This window comes from Neltuma alba, unplaced genomic scaffold (assembly GCF_004799145.2).
Source record: "Neltuma alba isolate B1F8T4 unplaced genomic scaffold, ASM479914v2 tig00005399_pilon, whole genome shotgun sequence".
Taxonomy (NCBI): Eukaryota; Viridiplantae; Streptophyta; class Magnoliopsida; order Fabales; family Fabaceae; genus Neltuma; species Neltuma alba.
In genome coordinates, this window is record NW_021634094.1 from 17,280 (window position 1) to 35,125 (window position 17,846).

At 38.3% G+C, this 17,846-nt stretch overlaps 3 protein-coding genes across 3 annotated transcripts; all 3 read left to right on the plus strand.

Moving 5' to 3' along the window:
* Window positions 1–246: 246 nt before the first annotated feature.
* On the plus strand, window positions 247–5,439 carry LOC114747644 (C2 and GRAM domain-containing protein At5g50170-like). Its single transcript, XM_028935994.1, has 9 exons — window positions 247–598; window positions 1,163–2,377; window positions 2,513–2,695; window positions 2,812–3,095; window positions 3,342–3,458; window positions 3,620–3,882; window positions 3,981–4,152; window positions 4,709–4,981; window positions 5,215–5,439. The coding sequence occupies exons 1-9, from the start codon at window positions 247–249 to the stop codon at window positions 5,437–5,439; spliced, it is 3,084 nt and encodes a 1,027-aa protein (XP_028791827.1).
* Window positions 5,440–6,163: 724 nt separating this feature from the next.
* LOC114747652 (plant intracellular Ras-group-related LRR protein 9-like) lies at window positions 6,164–8,968 on the plus strand. The gene is made up of 3 exons (XM_028936002.1): window positions 6,164–7,126; window positions 7,492–7,658; window positions 8,077–8,968. The coding sequence occupies exons 1-3, from the start codon at window positions 6,365–6,367 to the stop codon at window positions 8,705–8,707; spliced, it is 1,560 nt and encodes a 519-aa protein (XP_028791835.1). The 5' UTR covers window positions 6,164–6,364; the 3' UTR covers window positions 8,708–8,968.
* Window positions 8,969–12,410: 3,442 nt separating this feature from the next.
* LOC114747653 (serine/threonine-protein kinase STY13) lies at window positions 12,411–15,885 on the plus strand. Its single transcript, XM_028936003.1, has 6 exons — window positions 12,411–12,867; window positions 13,230–13,362; window positions 13,510–13,705; window positions 14,918–15,042; window positions 15,141–15,299; window positions 15,408–15,885. Exons 1-6 carry the CDS (start codon window positions 12,737–12,739, stop codon window positions 15,720–15,722), a joined length of 1,059 nt encoding a protein of 352 aa, XP_028791836.1. The 5' UTR covers window positions 12,411–12,736; the 3' UTR covers window positions 15,723–15,885.
* The last annotated feature ends 1,961 nt before the right edge of the window (window positions 15,886–17,846 follow it).

Sequence of the window (17,846 nt, forward strand, 5' to 3'; positions counted from 1 at the left end):
CGAGCAAACCATCTTACGCAAGTTACGATGCAGCCATAATCCTTTTGACCCGTTTTCTCCTTAATCGCAAACTCCATAAAACCGGCTATATTCGTGTCCTTTTCCTTCCACTTCCACGTTTTCTCGTGCTTTCGTCCACCGAAGCGACCCAAACTTTGCTTTATCAGTAAACCCCATTGAAACCCTTTTTCCTTTTAGCATTATTCCCTGCTTTGCAGCTTCCATAGGCGACATTTTTTTATTTCAATGTTGAGACTTTACGTTTGTGTTTTAGAAGCTAAAGACTTGCCCGTGAAGAATTCCTACGTGAAACTTAAACTAGGCAAGTTGAAGTCCAGGACTAGGATATTGAGGCACACCTTCAACCCTGTTTGGTATGAAGAGTTCGTTTTCAGGGTTCATGACGCACACGAGGAGCTTATTGTTTCTGTTTTCAATCATAACGATGAATCTGTAGTCGCCAACGGTTGTCTCGATTTGTTGGGCGAGGTACGGATTCCTGTAGGCTCGGTTGCCTGTGAGGATAAGCAAACCTTGCCGCCTACATGGTTCTCTCTTGAATGTCCCAAGAGTGGGAAATTTGTCAATATATACTGTGGTTTGTTAAATTGTTTCCCTGTCTATGCTTAAAATTATCTTGTGAGATTGCATTTTCAGCGTTAGTTTTATCAATGGGCTCATCGAACAAGTTTTGGATTAGAATTTTAGAATGATGTTGTGTTAGAATGTCTAATGGAACGATGTGTGGATGCTTGTTTTCTAATATTTTAATCTGAAATTTACAGATTAACATGCACGGGGCTAATTTATGAATTTGTCGCATTTTTCTATAAACAATTACAGGAGTATTGGAAATTGTGTACTGGGACGACAATTGGTCTTTCATGCATCGGGTTTCGAGTAACTGGTTTATTACTTTTTTATGGCCTAGAAGTTCGCTTCTTTCTCCTTACTCTAATTTACTTATTCTAGTTAGCCTGAAGATTAGTAGTATTTGCTCAGGATTTGAAATGGAAAAGCTATAATTTAATGCATCTAAAGGATGGTTTAATGTGCTACTGCTGCTCTTTTGCGTCTTCGATCACATTTTCAGTCTGCTCTGTTTGTTCCAGTTGATTATTCCATTGTTAAGGTATACTCTAATATTTACTTATATACTCAGGGAAAATTCTCCTTACTACTTCTCTTCGTGGTAAAGGGCATGCTTCTTTCCTCAATCATATGCATCCTCCAAGTTCCGGTATTGCTATGGAGGACTCTAAAGACTTGGCAGGTCCACATATTTCATCTCAGGACATTTTTATCCCCAAAGTACCTCGCTGTAAAATGCCTGAAGGGAAACAGTTGATGAAGGTTGTTGCTAAATACGCCAATCGTTTGGATAAAGTTTTCACTAAGAAAGAAGAAAGTTCAAAAGGTGATGATTCTTCAGAACCATCCACTTCATTATCTGATAATGAAGAAATTGTTCGTGATGGTCCATCTCCTTGTAGCTTTGAAGAAGCCATTGCATTAATGGAGTCAAGAGATCATAAACTGGAAATGCCTGAAAATCTGCCTGCTGGTATCCTGGTAGATCAGATTTATCTAGTGTCTACTTATGATCTTAATGCACTCCTTTTTGCGCCCGATTCACAGTTCAGGAGAGAGTTGGCAGAACTGCAAGGAACAACAAATGTTCAAGAGGGGCCCTGGACATGGAAATCTGGAGACATGTCTTGCTTAACACGAGTTGTTTCCTATACACAAGCTCCCACGAAGTTAGTTAAGGCAGTTAAGGCCACCGAGGAGCAAACCTATGTTAGGGTGAATAAAGAGGAATATGCTATACTTGTTGGTGTAAGCACACCCGAGGTCCCATACGGAAATTCATTTAAGATTGAGTTGCTTTACAAGATAATGCCCGAAAAAGAGCAATCTGCAGAAAAATGCTCTCATCTTGTGGTGTCTTGGGGCATTGTCTTCATGCAAAGCACAATGATGAAAGGCATGATAGAAGGGGGTGCTCGTCAAGGACTGAAGGAGAGTTTTGATCAGTTCTCTAACCTACTTGCTCAGAAATTTAAGAAGCTAGACACCTCTAATTTATCAAACAAACAACAGGTCTTGTCAACTATGCAAACAGAAGATCTGTCCAATTGGCGGCTGGCAATCAAATATTTTTGGAACTTTACAGTAGTTTCCACCATTGTCATGTTTTCATATGTGTTGGTGCATATCTTCCGCTGTGGTCCAAACGAAATCCGAGGCTTGGAATTTAAAGGCCTAGAATTGCCAGACAGTTTTGGAGAGCTCATTACGAGTGGAATTCTAGTCATCCAGCTGCAGCGTGTCTACAACATGCTCTTTCACTTTTTCCAAGCTAGATTTCAAATGGGTAAGTTTAATGTGCTTATAAGCTGGACAATTATCCCAACTATCATTTGTATTTCATTTTGAGAATTCCCGTGCTTGCTATTTCGGTTTAGGCTTCATCGTAGGGTTCAATGATGAGTTCCATCCGTTTTGACAGGAAGTGATCATGGTCTGAAAGCCCATGGGGATGGATGGATTCTAACTGTGGCCTTAATTGAGGGGGTTGATCTGGCATCCTTAGAGTCATCGGGGTTATCAGACCCTTATGTGGTTTTCACCTGCAATGGAAAAACAAGGTCAAGCTCTGTCAAGCTTGAGACAAGAGCTCCTCAATGGAATGGTGTGGGTTCCCCCCCCCCCCCCTAATAATTTAATTTGGTACTTATTTGCATTAATATATCTTTTACATGGATGTATGTTTACTGGTACTCTATTAATCTTTCAATGAATATGCAGAAATATTAGAGTTTGATGCGATGGAAGAACCGCCATCAGTTTTAAATGTGGAAGTTTTCGATTTTGATGGTCCATTTGACCAGGATGTTTCCCTTGGACATGCTGAAATCAATTTCTTGAAGCACACATCTACTGAATTGGCGGACATGTGGGTTTCCCTAGAAGGAAAGTTTGCGCAGTCATCCCAATCAAAGTTGCATTTGAGAATATTTTTGGACAATAATAAAGGAGTTGAAACAATTAGGGGGTATTTAATGAAGAAGGGAAAGGAAGTAGGCAAAAGGGTAAGACACTAAGGACCAGATATCTGATTTGTCAATTTGCCTTATTACATGCTTCTCTGAGCATTAGTATGTAATCATTTTTAAAAATGTCTTGTAATATTGTTTCTTTCTTCTGGCCTTAACGCTGCTAACTATAGTCAACCCAAAAAAGAAAAAAAATAAAAAGAAAAAGAAAAGCTCTACTGCCAACTTGTTCTGTGTTTTGTTTTGGAGCTGTATATCTAACCATTGACAAGTGGATTGCAGCTGAATCTTCGATCCCCTCAAAGAAATTCCACATTCCAGAAATTGTTAGGTTTGCCTCCAGAAGAGTTTCTAATCAGTGATTTCACCTGCTACCTGAAGAGAAAATTGCTTTTACAGGTTCTGTGTATGGTTGATACGTTTGTTTAAAACTTCACGCACTGTATTAGTACTGAAAAATAGAATATTGTTGGATACCATGGCATAAGGAACTTACCACAATAATGTATCTGGACATATTGAACCTCATAAACCTTAAGATATATGCCTTTTGGTTGCAGGGTCGGCTGTTTCTCTCTGCAAGAATTCTGGGTTTTTATGCCAACTTTTTTGGGCAGAAAACCAAATTTTTCTTCCTCTGGGAAGATATTGAAGACATGCAAGTGCTCCCTCCTTCATTGGTGTCAATAGGCAGCCCTACACTAGTCATAATTCTGCGAAAGGATCGAGGTCTTGATGCTAGGCACGCCGCAAAGAGTCAAGATGAGGAAGGCAGGCTTAGGTTCCATTTTCAATCATTTGTGTCATTCGGTACAGCCTCCAGGTATTGTGATTCTTCATGTTTAGGTTCACATTATGATCTGCAGAATCGACGAATTTTTCTCCTTTTACCTGCAAGAAGAAATCCTTGTTTTAAAGCAGGACAATAAAGGCCTTGTGGAGGACAAGAACATTGGACCCTGATCTGAAAGCACGTCTTGCAGAAGAGCAGGGGGATCAAGAGGAGGGCTCTGTGGTTCCTGGTGACTTTGGGTCTATGCTGGATGAGGAAGCAAAAATGTCCAAGATTTACTCAGCAGAATTTCCAGTCAAGGTAAGTTGGTGGTTGCTAGTCTCACGGACAAGACTAAGTTTTTTCATGTTATTTCATGGATCGAACAAAAGACAAGTTGGTTAGAGACCAGAAATAATACTTTTGTTCACCTTATTTCTAATGGTTGAACTTAAGCATCGATGCGCTTGGAAGCTTCCTGGCCTTTTGAATCAGCATTGAAAGTTTCTATTGCTATCTGAAAAATTAACTGATTCCTCTTGATTTAAGCCACTGAATTTGGCCTGGAGTAGGCTGTCATGTATCTTTGGTTCTTTGCTTACAAAATCCTTAGGCTGATCAGATCAAGAAAATCATGAATAAACATGTAACTATGTTGGCCTCAACTTTTATAGATAGACCATTTTTTTTTATTTGCTTACGCATCTTTTATAATTTTTTGGGTCTACCTATCTTTTGTACACCTGACTACCTTAGGATGTTGTCTTGCTCTTTGCCCCTGAAAACTGCCATATTTCTTCCCACTAGATGAGTGTGTAGTTATTCCCTTTGTATTTACAAAGTTTCGGTGGCATTATTGTGCGTATCACTCTCGTAGATGAGAACGGTGCTGGAACTGTTTGATGGAGGAAACTTGGAACATAAGATTATGCAGCGAACTGGATGTATTAATTATGGAACAACCTCCTGGGAATCTGTAAAACCCGATGTCTTTGAAAGGAGAGTATCTTACAAATTCAGTCGCCAGGTATCAGTTTTTGGTGGTGAAGTCACATGCACACAACAAAAAGTCCCCATTGAAAACACTGAAGGTTGGATTGTGAACGAGGTCATGGCCCTTCACGGTGTTCCGTTTGCTGATCACTTTCGTGTATGTGACCCTGAAAACTCATTTTTCATATCTCGCAGAAAATTCTTTGGTAGACTGAACCTATCTAGACTAGATATATATGGAAGCATTTCATAAACATTTTTCAGCGAGACACAGCTTTGTTCTGCGTACGTGTCTCGTCATGATTGGTTTGGTCTCCAAATATTTAGCTCATTTTGTTCCAAAATTGGGGTTTCACTTCCTGATTTGTTTTTTAAAATCCCTGCCTGCAGATCCATTTTAGACACCAGATTCAGAAATCTCCGGCGGATGACTGCGCTTGCAAGTGTGAAGCTTACATTAAGATAATATGGTTTAAAAGCTCCAAGTTTCAGCAAAGGATCAATCAAAACATAACGGCTAAGTTTACAAATCGATTGAAGGAAATATTTGAAATGCTTCAAAAAGAGGTTTTGTTCATGTCTCAGAAGGATAGCTCCATTGAAGCTTTAACCTAGCATTCAGTACAAATGTATCCTCATTTCTGGCATATCTGTTCAGTTATGGCAGCGTGATGTTGTTGTTTTGTTTAATGCCAGTTACACTGACTTTCTTGATAGTTTTGGAGTGTTTTTTTTTTTCTGTTTTTTTTTCCCCGATAAGGAGTTTTGGAGTATTTTAACCCACTGAAAAACAAAGGGATGAAACAGGGGCAGAATCCAATTATCAATGTTCATGTCATCGGAACCCCATCAAAGAAGAATGGGAATCAATGAATTCACCGAGACTTTCTTGTCGGTTTTTTTCTTTGTAAAAGCAAGAAAATTCAGCTTATATATTACTAGTAGTAAAATATTTTCATCTCTTTTTTTTTAAATAATGATTTATCTTGTTGACAAGCATTTAGTAGTAATGATTCAACTTGTTTTAAAGTCGGTGGAATTGATGTAATAACTCAATTAGGGAATGAAAATCTTTCTAGAAATTGATTATTATCATTATGATCATTATTATTATTATTATTATTATTATTATTATTATTATTAATGGAAATCTATTTTACTCTACAAAAAAATTACAACTTATATGATTGCTGATCTTGTTTTTTTTCCTTCCTCTAATAACGAGAAAGTTTTACTCTGAGAAGTATTTGAAAACATAGAACGGATGACAGTTATGACAGTTGTAACTGTAACAAGAGAAGGTGTAGAAGTGACACGTGGGAAGTTAGTTGCATGAAATTCGGTTATCAGTTAGAAAAATCCCCGCGCGAGTTGTTCACAGCTTAGGAGCAAAGCTATGCCCGCCTTATCGTAACATACGAAGGAGACCGATATTCTCAAAGCACACCCTAAAGGCCATACTTCACAGCCATCATCCTTCATCGCTCACACTCCTTCGTCACAGTCACAGAGCTACTCGTCACCACCACCACCACCAGCCATGGATCCCAACCCTGGAAGCTTCCCTCTTCTCTCCTCCTTCATATCCCGTCTCCCTCCTCTCGCTCCCACTGCCTCTTCCAATCCTGAGCCCTACGATATCGAACAGCCCCGCCTCCCTTCACCCTCCGATCCCTCTTCCTCGTCCTCTTCTGGTATAAAAAATCCTGAACTTGTTGCCCAGATGCCCCGCATCACTGACCCAAAACTGTTGGCTTCCATTACCCGTACCATCTACGACGTCGCTCAGACCCGATCCATGCTCAAGGTCCTCGGCGACCGACCGGACCATGAAACCGTCGACAATGCCAAGGCCAAGCTCGCTGATTTGGACGCTCATTTGTCCAGACAGCTCGAGGAGATCGTGCTCTCGCCTAGGCCTCCTCACCTCGACACCAATCAATGGCGGAGTCAGCAGGCCGAGAAAGAGAAGGAGTGCAGGAAATTAGCAGAGGATGAGAAGCGAGTGTATAAAGCAGTGATACAATTGGATGAGATGCACGATGCGTATGAGAAGTTGCTCAAGGACGCGGAGAAAAGATTGGAAGCGATTTACAATTCCGCCGACGGAATACCAGATCCCGAGGAAGACAAGACGGAGACAGAGGAGGTCAACGAAGAGGTGGTTGGGATTCTGCAGAAGGCCTATGGACAGGGGATAGAGCGAATTGATCTTTCGAATCGCGGCCTGAGGTTGCTTCCCGAGGCCTTTTGGCGGATTTCGGGGTTGGTGGCGCTTGATGTTTCCACCAACCAGCTGACGGTAGGCGTATTTAGATTTCGCTTAAGCCCTATTAATTAAGATTCTTAATTAACAGAATCACATTCTGATGCTGATACTGATTTTCGCATCCATCAAAGTTCATTGTAGATATCTCATATCTTTATAGCATATTCTGATTCATTTGTCCCTGTGAGTCTAAACGAACAAAAGACAGCAAAAGGAAACCGATAAAATCATCAGGAGAATCAGCACGAATTGTGCGATAACATTAATTATTTTTTTCATGCATATGAAAGCAATGGCTTCTTGATATGTTTAAAGGCATAGTGCGAGTACGTTTTTACGAGTCTTATTTCTTCTCTTATGATTTTACGTATGTACGAGCATTTTGTGTAACATAACAGTCGATTCCTGACGCGGTAGCCGGATTGCAAAATCTTGAGGAGCTTAACTTATCTGCAAATCATTTGGAGTCACTTCCGGATTCAATTGGCTTGCTACAGAAGCTGAAAATCCTAAATGTCTCCGGAAACAAACTGACCGCCCTTCCTGACTCCATCTCCCATTGCAGGTATGTATGTGACAAAAACAGATACTACATAGAAATTTACAAGAGCAGCGTATTTTGCGTCTTTGTTAAGTTGTTAACTTGATAAGGTACGTACGGACTAGTGATTGGGGATCCTAGTAATATTTATCTGGACTGTTAACATAACATCCCTGTGGTAAAAGCATGGTATTTTCAGGGATTATGGCTTCTGAAAATTGAATTTTGTTGTTTTTCCACTTGTGTCTCTTTTAAAATTATCTTACAAATTGTATGAAACCCTGGTCCATTTCCATTTATGCATCCCGGGGTTTTAAAACGGTGGTGATGACAGAAAAATCTACAGATGTCTTACTTTCATGTAACATGCAACAAATTCTTCTGCTCTGATCAGAAGAATTCTTTCGTCCGGAAATTTTAAGTCTGTATGATCAATGATTAGGTCATTAGTGGAGTTGGATGCTAGCTTCAACAGTCTGAGGTATTTGCCTACAAATATTGGGTATGAATTACAGAACTTAAAGAAGCTGTTGATTAATCTGAACAAGCTTCGGTCGCTTCCCTCATCTGTTTGTGAGATGAGATCGTTGCGCTATCTAGATGCCCATTTCAATGAGCTGAATGGACTTCCAAGCGCATTCGGAAGATTGACTAACCTTGAGGTGCTGGACCTGAGCAGTAATTTCGCGGACCTTCAAGAACTTCCTGCGACATTTTGTGATCTGATTAATCTCATGGAGTTGGACCTCAGCAACAATCAGATCAGCGCGCTTCCAGATACATTTGGTCGCCTGGAAAATCTGAGGAAACTCAACTTGGAGCAGAACCCTGTGGAAGTGCCACCAAAAGAGGTTGTGAGGCTAGGAGCTCAAGCCGTGAGGAATTACATGACAACGAGGTTGGTGAACATACTAAACGAGGAAGAAAGAAACAGGGTGGCGATGCAAGAACAGGCCCAGATGGGGTGGTTAACGCGAAGCACCTCCTGGTTGAAGAGCGTCTCCGAGAACGTTGCAGAGTATGTCACGTCGCCTAAGACTCCCAAACAGGCTTATCTTAACGAGCAGCTATAAAGCGAAGGTCCTATAAGTTGGTCTCATGACCCTTGCTTCCGATTCCTGTCTGCCTGACGACAGATAATCTTTTCGGTCTTAAATTATATTTTTGGATGCTCTAATTTAGGTGTATTTTTCAAGGTGACAGTGCCAGAGTAATCATGGTATTTTCGCAATGTTATTTACATTTATCCTTGCTGCATTTTCACTGATGTCAACTTCATTTGGGGACTCCAACTAATAATTTCCTCCTAAGATGGGGTCGAGTCGATTGTGCAAGAGCCTCTCTCTCTCTCTCTCTCTTTGTTTTTCTGCCCAAAGAGGGACTGAAAACCTCGCAACGGGGCAGCGGAGAAAACCAATTCGCCAAATAGATTCATGTTATGTGAGCGGTTAAAATTCAACGAAAATTGGCCGAATTATAATGTAAAAATGCGACATTTGATCAAGTTGAACAATCAGCCGCGGTTAGCTGGAATGGAATTCCGACCATTTTCTTCTCCGATTCAAGACACTGTTTTATTAAACTAGAATCAGTGTTTGTTTCTTGAGTTGGCAATGCCCAGTTTCTACTCAGGCGAAGCAGTGAGATTTGACAACACCACCTGGGTGCTCTTGTTTTAAAGAAAGCACACACGAAGGGGCTATGAAGGCCAGTTTTAGGTGTGATTGCCTTTTTCGGATGCAATAATATAATCTGACTTTTGTGCGAGTAGGCATTAGAATAGCCACCCCTTACCAGGCTCTCCATGTGCTCCACATGCTCTCAAATTCCTTCATCATTGGCTTCCTAGCTCCTGCCACCCAACTTTCTGTTGCGTTAGGTTTCTTTCTCCCTCCAACACTGCATCTTCTCTTCTCCAAACCGCCCCTATGTCGTCCAAGACCACCATCATTACATGTACCTTGTTCCTTTCCTTGACTCTGTTCTGCCTTGTCGCTTCTCCGAGATCTGAATTCCGATGGTTGGTGCTGCCCCTGATCCTGGGACTGGCGTGGCTGCTCATGGCTTTCCGAGCCACCATGATCGCATGGATCACCGTATTGGTGCTGCTCGCCTTCGCCGGCAATCGCCGCCGGGTTTTGGTTCGACGAGGCAGCCTCATCACCGGTGAAGTCACCACCTACTTCGTCCCTGCCATATTCAAGCGGAAGCGCTTCTTCGCTGTGGCGTGCGCCGCTCTGCTGAGCTTGTTTGCTGCCCTCCGGTGACCTTGTCGAGGTAAAAGAATCAACATTTGTACGAGATTATCATTATTGTTATTGTTATTATTTTTTTACCTGTACATGTATTGTTTATACATACATTCATATGTATGAAGAATATGTTTTTATTTGTAATTATTAAGGAGATGGAACTCCCTCGAAACGAATTCAAGTAGTAACATCAGTTGTTTTTGTTTAGTGTATTGCGTTTGTGTTGCAATCTTAAGTGGTTTTGGGAATGAAAAAGTTGCCTGCTTTTACATTAAACCGAACAGAGAAAGGGATGATTCATAAAAACTAAAATCCAGAAACGTAAGAAGTGAATAACACAGTTCAAGAAATGGATTGATCATGCCATGGATGTATGTGAAAGGGCCCAGGCTGCTGCAGTGGTGAATAAGCTTGCACAAATTAATTATCCTTGAAGGTGTGGATTGGTCGTAATGTAAAGCAAACAGAATAGTGAGGAATAGATGAAGGCATATTTGGTTCAGCCTAACGATTCAACCATCAACAGTGTTGTGCTCAAGTGGAAGTAATAAGACTGAGCAAATCCAGAGATAATAAGAGTACCCATTATCCACTAACACAGTTTTTACAATCAAGTGGATGGCACTGGCAGATGCAAATTTGGACTCCCCTGACATCAGCGGAAGTCATAGGAAGCGCATGTTGTGCTTGCTTTTGAACTCATAATGATGAGAAAAATGAGTTTTAAAAGAGCAAAGTATTGTCAGAAAAGCTGAAATCCACAGTAATATCAATGATGATTAAAAAAAGCGATAAACTTTAGATCAAAGATTAACAGATTTTTCAACATTCATCCATTAACTATGACTCTGTACAGAAGCAACTTCAGTTAGATGTGAGTAGCGTCAACGGCGAGACCTGCCGGTGTGCTCACGCTTGCATAAAAGGCCAAAAGAAGAAAAGGATAGTCACAGCACACTTTCATCATGAACCATTTTGCAAGAAATATTGGATATCCTAAGAAGCAAGTCATTTTTTTAAAATATTAACGTTGTGACAATATTATCCTTTGACTTATGAATATTGATGTTGACATTTAGTTTCAAATTGACTTTGGCTTAAAAACCATTTTTGGCCACAAAGTATTTATGGAGTGATTGGCATTCTACTTTTTTTTTTCCACACCGCATTCTACAATTAATAACATGAAAAATTGGCATCCTCTTTTGTCCCCCCCCCAAGGAGGCGTGTTACATTATATGTTTAGAGTGTGACATACCTTGCCAACTAGATACCGTTACACGTTATATCTGTGTATAACACCATAGATTACATAAGTATTTATCAGTCAACCTTGTAGCCAAGTAAAATAGGCATATAATTTTTTACCACATCATCAATTGACTGTTAGTGGAGGGTTGACAAACAGTGTTCTTTTTAAATTAATGAATCTTTAGTTGGCAACCCAAATAACAAAACATGTGACAACTTAACATGACGCCACATGTTTCAATTAAAAAAAGTTATTAATTACTCCAATATTCTTTAACCCAAAATTAATGCAAAGTTAATACTCATCCGCTTCTTAATATAAGACCCATTTAACTAGTTTGATTAGATTAAGGAAGTTAGGTAAGTTAATTAATTATAAGAAAAGTGACACATTTTTCCTAAAATACCATAATCATCTTTCTTAATACCCTCTCTCCCTCTTTTACTTGATTATGGTTGAGGGAGTATCCATAGGGGTAATTTAGAGAAAAATGATAAATACAAGAAATAGATCTTATATTTAGAACCAAAACCAACTCAAGAATTGAGTTTTATATTAAGGACCGGAGGAGTAGTAAAGGTTAATATCGGTTAGTCATTGAACAACGTTGCAATGATTTCGACATTTTAAAAATGATATTGATTTAATCAATAATTTAGGATATCCCATATATATCTTGAAATAGTTCAGAACGAAAATGCCTTTAAACCCCATATCTGTGTGTCCACTGTCTACATGTAGAACATAAAAATGGTTACTTTAACAATAACGTTACGCTTCCGATTAAAGATGAGCAAAAGATATGTGGAAGATATGTAATATATATTATTTATTTCTCAAGATGTTGCTCATGAATCGGGTCGTCACATGCTGCCAAGATCAGTCTCCACGTGCCCTTGATTATTTTATGGCTCATACAGTCTTCAGAAACCACTCTTCCCTCCCAAGTGCCTATCTTCTGTCCCAAAAGAGCTTCTTTTGCCTTCCTTTATTAAATTCTTTATTAATTCTCCTATTTATGATTCTGTCTGCAGATCAAGCATTCGTGGTGAAGCAAAGACCCATGATTACAATATTAGAACATTAAAAATAAATATTGGAGCATTGAACTGAAGCTCTCTGGGGGTGAGTGTTGACATTCCATAGCTTAAAAAGACTTCGTTTTTACTTGAGCAATTAGTGGTAGATTCCTGCTCATCTTCTATTTTCCGGGGATTCTTCTCTTTGCCCCCACGAACTTTCAAGAAATCATTTTGGGCTTTGGGCTTTGCTTGCGTTTATTGTCACCCTTCTTTCTTCTCTCTCCCTTTCTCTTTCAAGCATGTGGGTTCCATGCTTTTGCCTCCCCAAGGAAATGCAAATCATCAATGAGTATTGATTTAGAGGCCTCACTTTTCGAGATGTGGTTCTGATTCTCAGTTGCAGAACGAGACGCTCCAGAGCATGTTTTGTACAGTTCTCTGCTTCATGTCAGCAATTCTATTTGCCATGCGAATCAGACCTCAAATGGTGTCTCTTTAGGGTTCTCGTGTGACGGTGGCTGCTGGATTTTACTGGTTGATGCATGTCTTGAATATTTCTTCTCCAGTATATCAAAAATGGAATCTGGAGGAGGGTTCTATTCTGTCGATGAGCTCAGATTGGACCCAAAGTGGCTAATTGATCCTAAGCTTCTATATGTAGGGCCCAGAATTGGAGAGGGAGCTCATGGCAAAGTCTATGAGGGCAAGTAAGTTTGCTTTTTCGAAATTCAGCGTCTCATTTTTTCTGCAGAGTTTGCATATTCCATCTTGATGAGCAATGGTACTTGCTTGTTGGGTGCCAGCAAATCAATTATTGTCCACTGTTTGATTACTTACGCCTTCATTCCATGCAATGCATTTCATTGCTCAGGCTTCAAATGAAATAGTGATTTTGAAGCATAAGTATAAGATTCTTTTCTTGATAAAAGTGATGGCAACAGCCATCACTAATGATCTTGAGTTAGGCTTCTCTAAGATTTGGGTTTTCTTTAATTGCTTTTATAATGAGTTTAAGTTGCAGATATTCTACCCTACAATCTACATAATTCTTTTATTGGTTTCGTTTCAGATACAAAAACCAGACGGTTGCAATTAAAATTTTGCATAAAGGGGAAACTGCAGAAGAAATTGCCAAGAGAGAAGCCCGATATGCTAGGGAGGTTGCGATGTTGTCTAGAGTTCAACATAAGAACTTGGTGAAGGTTGGACTTAGGTCTAGGCTCTCCCTGATTCTTGTCCTTTGTGCCTATAACTCGTCAATGAAGCAACAATAGATATATTATGATCTAACAAAAACTACTTTTAAGTCAACACCTTACAGTAAAAGTTGTCACCATGTGTATTAACAGTTTATTGGTACCTGCAAAGAGCCTGTAATGGTGATAGTCACTGAACTCTTACTGGGAGGAACATTGCGCAAGTATTTGCTTAACATGCGGCCAAATTGCTTGGACATACATGTTGCTATTGGTTTTGCCCTTGATATTGCTCGTGCTATGGAGTGCCTGCATTCTCATGGGATCATTCACCGTGACCTGAAGCCTGGTATAACTTCTTTGACTTTCTTTCTGCAATAAATCACCCTCTTTACATCAAACTACTTAGTCTAGTCTGCATGCTGTTGTAGTTGTAACTTTATGTCAACACTGCCCAAACTTCTTTAAGAGGAGTTATCTTAATGAAAAGTCATAACTTCACTATTACCCATGCTATGGTCTACTAAAATTTCTATGCAAGTAATGAGAAACTACACAAAAATTATTAAAGTTACCAAGATATGCAATTTGATGGCTGTTTCATCTAACAGAGCAGTGAAGAACATGAAATAGCCCTGGAGGGTCATGGTTTTATTTTTATATCCGTATATAACTGAATTAGTAAATCATTAACTGCCTATCCAAACAGATTTGCTATGTTCATCAAGACGTGATGCATCAAATAGAGTTTATGAATAATGGCCAATAGAGAAGAAACATCAAATAGAGTTAAAATTGATCCAATAGTGCAATATGCGTTATAACTGCATAACCATGTTCTCTTTTCTTCTTTATATTGTTACCCCTCTGAAGAGTTAGCATCATCATATCATATATTTGCCACGCCATATCTACATATGGGGATTCGGATTATTGTTACAATTCCGATAGTAATTCAAAGTTAATCCAACTGTTTCATTAAAATTTAAAAACGCATTGATGGAGTATGATATTCATGAATTATATCTTTCTGCTAAGAGAGGTGGGGTCACCAGCCTTTTTATACAGGGGAACGATCTTAAGAAAACGTCATATACATGATACCGTTCTTTTAACATTATCTAAACACCTCAAATTATCCAAGCAGTCACAGCATAACAAGATAAGGAATTTGATTAATATTCTGCTATAAGCTGTGAGTACTGAATCTTCCTCTTCTTAATTTTGTACTACCTTTGGTCCTTGATATAATAGCTAGATGATTAATTTGGGGATATTAAGGAAATTAGTTAAGTTAGTTATTTGCCACAAATGTATGTTAATCTCCCTAAACTATGCTCTTCAATCATGTGCATTGGATGATTAGAATTATCCGAGAACCTTTTGCAATCAATAGAAATATTTTGAGAAAAGATGAAAGATAAAGTGGATTGAGGTCTTAGATTTAAGACCAAATCCAATCTCCTAACTAGCTCTTATATTAAGGACGGAGGTGGTAACTTGTTGAAACATAACTCATATACATAATGAAAATCCTCCTTAATCCTTTTTTTAAATGCAGAGAACTTACTCTTGACTGAAGACCAGAAAACAGTCAAGCTAGCAGATTTTGGCTTAGCTAGAGAGGAATCATTGACAGAGATGATGACTGCTGAAACAGGAACTTACCGTTGGATGGCTCCAGAGGTACTTTATTATGGAATGGATGTGCTCTCTCTGTATTTATCTTCTTTGAACTGAGTATGTAAAGAGTATGGAGTGATTACGTCAACTCAAAATTGCAGTTGTATAGCACTGTCACACTGAAGCAGGGAGAGAAGAAGCATTACAACCATAAAGTGGATGCTTATAGCTTTGCAATTGTTCTGTGGGAGCTCTTGCATAACAAACTGCCCTTTGAAGGCATGTCAAATCTCCAGGCAGCTTATGCAGCAGCCTTTAAAGTAAATAGATCTGCTTTATTCCGTAGATGTTCTTATCTAATATTGTTTTCCCAAGTCTCTTATATGCTTTTATTTGCCTGGTAACTTGAAATACTCTTGTGCTTACAGAATGTTAGACCCAGTGCAGAGAATCTCCCTGAAGAATTGGCTGTAATTCTGACTTCATGCTGGCAAGAAGACCCGAATGCCCGGCCCAACTTCACCCAAATAATCCAAATGCTGCTCAATTATCTTTACACTATTTCACCCCCTAAACCGATGATTCCTTCAAGAATATTCACTTCCGAGAATACCATCTTCGCACCAGAGTCCCCTGGCACGAGTTCTTTGATGGCTAAATGTGACAACACAGGAGATACTCCCAGAAAAAAGGAGGAACACAAGCCTAATGGCTTTCTTTCTTGCTTCAACCAATGCTTTTAATAATTGAATAAGAAGATAGATCCCCTTCAAGGGTAAAATAGATTAAAAAAATAAACGACGTCAGTTAAGAATCTAGACCACTGAGATCTTTTTGGCAATTTGTAAATTGTCCGAAACGATTCCTTTACACTTCCAGTGAAAGTTATCTGTTTCGTCTATTAAATCTACCGGGCATTACATCTGATGCAGATTTAAATGTAGGATTCCGATCATACCAATTAGTAGTCATCTATAAATAGTGCAAGATTTTCACCTATCGTTCTAAGCATGTGAAATTATATCTCGTATTGTGGTAAAGTTCTACTCTAGACACTGTCACAGTGGGGAGCATTCTTCGTGCCATGAATTCAGGTCAAGTCAATCTAATGAATCAAGATTGTCCTTCACTTTATTCATCCTAGCTGGCCATGTTAAATCCCATAATAGGTATGTTTGGATCAATGATAGAAAACATAGTTTATTTTCAATTTGATTTTTGTAAAAGTTCAATTGAATAAAATTTAAATTACGTAATATGATTTATATTTGGATTGTATTTTGTAAAAATTAGTTTAGGTAAAAAATTGTTTGGATTATGATTGAATAAAAGTAAATTTAGTTTGTAAAATTGCAAAAATGAGTATGAGTTTTATTATATAATAAAAAATAATAAAAAAATGAATTTACATAATATGATGAATTTAAATTATTTTAATATGAAAAAGTGAAATTTACTGACTAAAATATATTTTAAAACATTAGGGATATCATAAATTTTTTTTTATAAATATAAAGTTAAACATAATTTTAAGAAATTCAAAACTATTTATGCACATACATATGTGTACATGAGCTTGCGTTGCCAACAAAGAGAGTGAGAGAGAAGCATGAGACGGATGAGGGAGAAGAGAAGAGAGAGAATAATAAATGGCCCCACCAACTCATAAAAACTTATCAAAGACACGATTACATATAAGCTATAAGTAGGGAGGAGAAGCTTTTCAAAGAAGAAGGATTGAAACCAACTTTTGACCACAAGTTAAATGGGTAAAAAGCTTCTCCAAACGCCAAATTAAGAGCCTAAACATACTTAAAGTGGCAAAAGCTACTTATTCTGGATCTAAACGCTAACCCAAACAGGCTGAATATCTTTTGGGGTGTGAATTATGGACTTGGATTCTCTCCACTTCCTTCCCATCCTCTTCCCCTCCACTACCCTTCTTTTTTCTTCACAACCATTGGATTAAAATTCCAATGGTCCAGATTTAACATCTTATAAAAATAATATTATTAAAAAAATAAATAAATAAATTTAAACTGTTAAAATCTGGTCTGAACAGTTTACGATTGTAATAAAAAAAATTAAAAAAAATTTGCTCTATAATAACAGTCTGTAGTTATGAACTGTTCAGATTAGATTTTAACAGTTTAAATTTAGGGAAAACCATATTGGAGGTACCTATACTTTTTTTCAATTTTCAATTTGGTACCTATGTGTTTTTTGTTCTTAACTAAATCTTTATTTTTCCTCTATTAACATCATTAATCCTTATGTAGAGACTAAAAATATCAATAGAACAAAGTTATAAGAGCTAATGTTGCTAAAAAGATAAAATTAAATGTTTAATTAAAGGGGAAAACCCACATAGGTACCAAATTAAAAATTGAGAGAAAGTATAGGTACCTTCAATATGGTTTTCCCTTAAATTTATTTATCTATTTTTTATCATAATATTTATCTTTATAAAATGTTATAAAATATTAAATCTAAACCATTGGAGTTTTGATCCAATGGTTGTGAAGAGAAAAAGATGGTAGTGGAAGGGAAGAGGATGGGAAGGGTAGTGGAGAGAATCTGATTCCGTGAATTATACTTCCCATAGTAGCCTAGTTGATAGAGATCAAAGTAATATGAGACTTCAAGTTTTGGGTTGAGCAGCATGGGTTGTCCCAGCGTAAATACACTATTAGTGGAATTCCCTCCAGTCAAGAGTGCGCTTTTTGGGAGATGATTCTTCATCTTACTTAATATCATTTGGTGTCATGGTGGTTGGCAGCTCATAAATCATATTCCGTATGAGGATTCTAACCAATAGAAACCTAATTGGAGTCTGGTAGTGTTAGTGTAGCTGCTAAGATATCGAC